The sequence below is a fragment of the Zeus faber genome (genome assembly GCF_960531495.2).
Source record: "Zeus faber genome assembly, chromosome: 16".
NCBI lineage: Eukaryota > Metazoa > Chordata > Actinopteri > Zeiformes > Zeidae > Zeus > Zeus faber.
The window spans coordinates 13,901,029-13,908,528 of record NC_137202.1 but is presented as its reverse complement, the minus strand read 5'-3'; the positions used below and the strand labels follow the sequence as shown (position 1 = coordinate 13,908,528).

At 43.7% G+C, this 7,500-nt stretch overlaps 1 protein-coding gene across 1 annotated transcript; it reads right to left on the bottom strand.

Annotated features, from left to right (window-relative positions):
• Positions 1-338: 338 nt before the first annotated feature.
• fgfbp3 (fibroblast growth factor binding protein 3) lies at positions 339-1,954 on the bottom strand (the record flags this gene model as incomplete). Its single annotated transcript, XM_080016857.1, has 2 exons — positions 339-765; positions 1,668-1,954. 2 exons carry the CDS (start codon positions 1,952-1,954, stop codon positions 339-341), a joined length of 714 nt encoding a protein of 237 aa, XP_079872983.1.
• Between the last annotated feature and the right edge of the window lie 5,546 nt (positions 1,955-7,500).

Here is a 7,500-nt window from a genome sequence, read left to right as displayed (position 1 = left end):
TATTGAGGATATTCTCAGGTACCCTATTTTTAATCACACAAGATGCTAAATTGTGCTGAAAACACAAGTTACATTTTTCGAAAGTCAATTGGTTTTCCAATTTAAAATAAATTCTAAAGTGTCCTGCTATACAAAAAAAAACCCAGAAATCTAATCTCATTACTCATTATCTACATTAACCCTAGCACAGAAATTTAAAATTCCCTTTAATTCGTCTTGATTGTTGAAATCAGAACCTGCGATCGTTCCCTGCGCCTCTGAGAGAGCGCAAGTGGCGACGAGTGCAGAGATTGACATAAACGGCGGAGAAGGTGGAGCACACTTTTCCTTCCTTCTTTTCAGCCCTCAAAGAACCTGACGAAGAAGGAGCAGACGGAGTTCCACCCCTCGGCGCAGTAGCTCTGCGCCGGATCCATGTCGCCCTGGACGCCCTCCTCCTCCATCATCTCCTCCCTCCTTCCTTTCTCCCCCTCCCCCTCTTTCTCCTCCTTGCTCTTCCTCTCGGTCCTCTCGCCTCCCTTCTTCTTGGCTCCCCCCTTCTCGGCCCTCCGGTGCTCGGGCCCAGGCTCCTCTCCGCTGCGCTGGGCCAGCTTCATGTGGGCCTCGGAGGGGGACTTCTTGCAGGTCTTGGCCTTGAGCAGCTTCTCCCCCTCGCAGGCGTTGTGCCTCTTCTTCAGCTTCCCCACCAGCTGCTTCCAGTACTGGCTGGACTTGGCGCCGTACGCCTGACACATGTCCGGCTTGCCGGCGAAACGACACCAGTACCTACGGCAAAAGATGAGGAGATGATTCAATTAGATGCCATTTTATTGTCCCACATATATTTTAAAAAAAAATTATAAGATTAAAAATAAATATATACTGTATATATATATATATATATATATATATATATATATAGAGAGAGAGAGAGAGAGAGAGAGAGAGAGAGAGAGAGACATTATTCACATGTACACTCAAATCCCATCTTTTGAGATTGTGCTGCATGTGGCAATGTGTGCAAGCCCTCAGAGTTAAGTATGGAGTCGTTTATAGACCCTCTCCAGTCTGCATTTGATCCAAATATCACATGATTGGTTGATAAGCTTTTCTGGTTTATTTCCTCACTGTGTGGTAATATATCCGTACTGATGGTGGTGTTCGGGGTAATGTTTATTTAGTAATTTCTCTGTGTTTAGCTTTTTCATTTGTATGTTTCTATGGCTTACGTAAAGTTCTTTGAATTGCCCTTATGTACCAGATATGCTGTACAAATAAACGTGCCTTTATTTTTTGTTGTCGATGGCCTTCTTCAGGGTCTTCAATTATCCTGAGGCAGGAATCAAATCCAGGCCTTTCCAATAATAATACCTAATACAAATAATCATTCTCATATAATGTTTCTTAATACATTTACGTCACGCAACGCGCTTGTTTCATTGTATAAGGAAATGGAGTAAAATAAAATAACATCTAAAATATTTTATTTTAGACACACTGTTTTGGAGCACAGATCACGGGGTGGCCCATCGCTGGCGCCAGGGGCACAGGTACCATCGGGGCGCAGAGCAGCGATTATTTAAAACTATATAGTTATGTTTACAATGATATTTTGAGGGGATAACTCTCTGGTTTTCCCAGGAAGGGAAGTCCGGACACCCACCCATAATTTCCGCCCCTGTCCCTACCTCTGAAGGTCTCCCTCGGCCCCGGTGCTGCAGCTGACCAGCAGGGTCACCAGTCCCTCCCCAGAGGTTTCCCAGGTGCAGCGGTCGCCCCCCTTGGTGGTCAGGTCTCCGGACCCCGGCACGGTGCGGTTCCGGGGCCTCTTGGCAGCCTGGGGGGCGGCGGGGGACACGGCGGGGGGCTGGCGCGGCTTGTCCGGCTTCCCCTCGGCGCTCTGGCGCTTGGCCTCGGGCGTCAGGGGGAGGCAGAGGACGAGGACGAAGAGGAGGCTCCACGGCAGGGGGGTCATTGTGGCTGCGGGGGGGAACGGCAGAGCAGAGCGTTTTTGTAGACAAGGATAATTAGTTAATAAAATGACGCTTGAATAGAGGATGAAAAAAAATGGCACCAATCCTGAAATGAGCTCCTAATCATAGAATACATTCAGAAGGAATATCGATTTGAAATGATTTTATAACTACGACGCCTAGTTTGAGAGCTTCCGCTAAGAGGAATAGTTCACAACAACGTAGCCAACACTGCGACAACGCAGCGAACTTAAAGTCTTCCATTGTAGTCTCCATGTAGCAACACAAGATGGCGCCACTAGCGAATGTCATAAATAACTGACCGCTGATTGTCGTTGTGGACCAATCAGAGTGGAGTATTCCACAGCGCTGTGTCATAAACATGTTTATTTTCGCTCTTTATTCAATTCAATATGTAATTCAACAGCTGTTACAGTTTCATTTTTGAGTGTTGTAGCCAATCTTCATCCCGTCTGGAAGTGCCTCAAAAGGTCGGCGTTCAAACTACCGATTAGAATTTTGCCGTACAGCCCCGGTGGAAATTTGGGATGTTGTGTTTGCTTCGCTCTCTCTGGGTAACATTTTGCAGTTGATGTCATGTCCAGCATTTTACAATATTGTCAAAGAATCTTTTTTTCTCCCTACGCACCCACTCACCGTGGAAGGAGCATCTCTCTCCCTCTCTCTTTCTCCCTCTCTCTCTCTCGCGCTCTCTCCAGTCCCTTTTCAAGGTTTTCGCGAGTCCCCAACGAAACATCAATTCTCCAAATCACATCACATCGCGTCACTATTCAAAAGTCAAAAGTTATGTCCTCAAGGTTGAAGTCGAACTTTTGCAGAAAAGCGAGGAAGGTGTTGGTTTATTGAGGGGGAAAAAAAAGCAATATTCAAAAGTGCATTTTGAAAAAATACAGACGTCAAAATGACATCATGATGCGTGACATCAGATCTGACCCCATCCTCGTTTGAGGAGTAAGGGGTTTCAGAGGGCTCGTCCTCAGACACAGCACATCTAAATGTGTCCCCCTTAAACTCTTGTTAACTTTTCCATGTGAACGTACAATGACATTTTTTTCTCTATTTATAAAATTGCTCTATTCAAGACGTGTCGTTCTTTGAACACTTTCTGCCCCCAAAAACGGTATTCTATAATCCATGTACTTTCAGTGCATATAAGGGTGATACTTTTACTCCAGTTACAAATTAAACGTCACACGTGAATGGTCCCGCTCGTGTTTTTTGTTCAAGCGAGTGAAGAGATCTTTAAAAATTGAAAAAAATGACATATTTTAAAGGCGTTTACTTGGAAAACTGCTGTTCTGTTCCGATAATAAAATTTCAAGCATCTTTCCTGAGCAGCAGTGATATTTAACCACCAGTGTACTATCCAGTACACAACAATCAAACAATACAATGTTATCTTCGGGCAACTAGTATATCCTCTACTAACAGCAATTTATACTTGTTATTTTCCACAAAATCAGTCATCATGTCCAGCTTTAAGACTAAACAAAAGTCAGAAAATTGACAAAGTTGTATTTTTTGGAATTTTAAAGCAATTTGTCTGTTAGTTGTGTGTGTGTGTGTGGGGGGGGGGGGTAAATGGGATGAAAACAAAGACACTAGCATCAAAACAAAATAATCCCCCCATGATCCCCTCCCTCTTCTGTCCCCAAAATCGTATCCTTATACACGCACCCACACACACACACACATACACACACACACACACGCACACACACACACACACACACACACACACACACACACACACACACACACACACACACACACAGCTCATCTATAGTTTATGAGTAATATAAAGCCCCCAAAAACAACAATTGGTATCTCCTATCATGTCAGATGTTGCTGCTTTTCAATGGTAAAAGTGTCTCTGCAGAGCGTGTGGGATATGGAGGTTCTGGTTCCTACCGTGCAGGGTGGCAGCGCTCGCAGCGTCTCGGTGTGAGAATGTGGGGGCCGGGAACGCTGGGATAAAAAGAGGGGTGGAGAGAGGGATAAAGGATGATGGCAGGAGGAGGGAGGGGGCGTCGAGGGAGTGGGGGGGGCGATGGGGGTGTGGGCGGGTGGGGGGTGGATCGGGACATAAAGGAGAACCGGACCCCCAGAGTGAGGGCCGCCCCATATCCATCCCCCAAAAACCCCTCGACCGCCACAAAAAGTGTGTGTGTGTGTACGTGTGCGTGTGTGTGTGTGTATATCTGCATCTTTGTTTCTATGGTGTGGTTGCGTGCCTGTCTGTGTGTTTGTGTGTGCGTGTGTGCGTGTGTGTGTGTGTGTGTGTGTGTGTGTGTGTGTGTGTGCGTTTGCATCTTTGTTTCTTATAGTGTAGTTGTGTGACCGTGTTTATGCCTGTGTGTGTGCATCTGCATCTTTGTTTAAATATTGTGATTGCGTGACTGTGTTTATGCCTGTGTGTATGTGTGTGTGTGTGTGTGTGTGTGTGTCTGCTTCTTTGGGCGTATGGCGTGGTTGCGTGACTGTTTTTATGCCTGTGTGTGTGCATATGTGTGTGTGTGTGTGTGCGTGTGTGTATGTGTGTGTGTGTGTGTGTGTGCCCCCCTCCCTCCCCCTCCTCCTGCTTGTGCCGCTGCAGACAATGGAGGCCCCTGCCAGTTCTCTCTTCTCCTCTCTTCTCTTTTCTTTTTGACAAGATAAATGTAGCGTACGTGACGTAAGGACTCGAACTTGGACATAAGTCTGTACGACTCTCTGTCTCGGGTGACCGCCTCTCAACCGTTTTTTAAAAAGTTCCTAAAATGGGTGACTTGGTTCTCTACGTTCAATTTAGCGACGTTCGTTCAGCCGTTTCATCGAGGTAACAGGTTTGTAGGACACAAATTCCGGCTAAACACAACAACAACAACAACAACAACAGCAACAGCAACAACAATGACACAGTAACGCTATAAGACACAACAACACAAGGAGCTGGAGCGCTCATCTATTAACAAACTGGATCTGACAAGACGTACATCAAATATTTAGGATCCGGGAACCAGCATTAGGCGGTCTCCCCCAATATTCTGTTTGACAGTGTTATTGCAGAAATTAAATACAAATAAATAAATGATAATCATCTTAATACTTAATCGTAATAATTAATCATTATAAAAGTAATTATTATTGCAAAAATATATATTTGTAGTGTAGTGTATGAGCTTTAATCACATTGATTTCAAGAGATTCAAGAGGTTTATTTTGGATATAGCACTGTGTTTCTATTGGTTGTACAACAGAAAACATCTTTCTGAGTAAAGGTGATTCCAGAAGATAATTGTAGGGGGAATTTTGTAGGGGTTCTCTGCTCTTTGAAATCTTATTTTTTCGTCCTCCTATCCTTTAATAAATTTCCTCTACCCGCTTATTTCTGTCCAGGTTCATCTTTTATTTATTTTTTTTAAATGGCCGGCTGCCACGGAAAAGTAATTTCAATTAAATCTGACCTTGCATCATGTAAATATCTAGTGACATGTATGCATGTATCCATCAAAATGACTGCGAAACAGAGCAAGAAGAACAAGAATCACTTATTCTATTTGATAAAGCTGAACTTATTATCTTGGTAGGTCTCTGCTCCCACTTCTTGATCAGGTTTTTTTATAATCAACACCTAAAACAAGTTAATAACTTCTGCACAACTTCTTCTTTATGGTCAGAAAGTAATAATTGAGTACTATCACGTGTAGAATTAATTTCCACAATGAGGTACACGCAATACAAACTTTATCAGGTGCACCTGCGGGTGCTGAATGTCCGTAATCCACACTAAATGTGGTGAAGTAAAGCCACGGACATCATTTAGGTAATTTCTCTGTCATGAATTCATTATATATTGTTTCTCTAAATTTAAGACGCCGATAGAGACTTTCCACTTCAAACTTGGCAACCCAAACACATGATGATGCCAGCAAAAACCGAACCTGGCAACCCAGCTGACCCTCGACAGCTGCCACTGTCTGATGTTCCCAGCTTGGAGTGGAGAGTGAAGACCTCCGCTGCGCCACTCGAAAAAAAAAAAGGAGAGAAGGAGGTGATTGAAGGGATGTCAATGCTGTGTCACGCACAAACTTTGGCAAGGACTTCTTTGCCCTCCTCAAAGTGAAGCCAAAGCCAAATTTGACCAATTCAGCTCCACATTTATCATTCACATCCATGGTAACCTGACCATTCAATGACATGGGGTGAAAACTCATTCTATGTACCAAGCATTTTCAGTTCAGTAACTGAACGGAAGGATTACCACACGCTTTTCCTCATAAACCCCGGCTGAGAACAACGCTACTGCTATGATAATATTGATAATATTCTTGTACATGTTTCAAATTGGACAGGAAAGTTTTAATTCTTTTTTCTTTTGAGTTGAGCCATCATTGTAGTCATTCAAATTGGAAAAGTTGCCATAGTCGGGCCAAAAATGTGCTTGCAAAGAGAAATCATTTTAAAAGTTAAAAAAAGTTGGTGATATGGAGGGAATTGGTTGGAATTGGACACATCCAACAGTGCAGTGCCAGACGAGCAGTACCAAATGAAACATTAATGAATCCGAGCTAAATAATACATTTCAATCAGAGAGAGAGAGCCGTAGAAGTTTGGGGCTGGAGGAAGGGGACCGATAAGGAGACACTTCAACATTTGTTGTAAAATAAATAAAAGTTTTAGGGTATAAAGGTAAATATATCGGACTGGCCATGAGGAGATGATGTGATTTTGTTCGATAAATGCCAGGAACTGTCATTTTCCACGGACCAAACAATTCAAAGCTTTTGAAATTGGATACAAGAGTAAGAACTATGGAAAATATCAACGATCAGCACCTTTCCAAGACGGAAAGAGGCCAAGCAAGGGCCTGGCATCATTTCACTGGACAGATAATAATTGTTTTTTTATTTGTGGGGCTTTTAACTCACTTAAGTGCATGTGGGGACTTTTTTCCACCAAGTATTACTTCCTTGGTGTTTACCAGACTTGGAAAACAATCTATTTTGCCGTATAGAGGCTAAAAGAGGAGGTGTGTCTATCATGGTGGTTAACCGGGTTGAGCATCATGTCCATCTCCTGTTTTCATAAACGTACTATCTTGCATATACACCACTTTGTGCTGTAGTTAGGGTTCAGTTTGTATGATAGGGTTTTGTGTTCAAACTGGTGATTTTCTGGCAGGAGTGTCATCAGCCGCTGATTCATCAATGTTTCGTTTGGTACTGCTCGTTTGGCACCACACCGTTGGGTGTGTCCATTTTCAGTAAGCGGCACAGCCTTTCCACTGTAGTTATTAAATGGAATGACACTTTATATACTTTATAAATCCCTCTGGGGGAAATTAGTTCTCTGCATTGGACCCTTCCTCTACCTAGAAGCAGTGGGCAGCCGCAGTACAGCGCCCAGAGACCAACTCCAGCTCTTTCTCCAGTGCCTTGGTCAGGGACAGGAGCTTTAATCCCAGCAGATATTTGATGGTGGGAGGAAACCACACACAAACACAGGGAGAACGTGCACACTCCACAGAGAGGACCTGAGAAAGGCT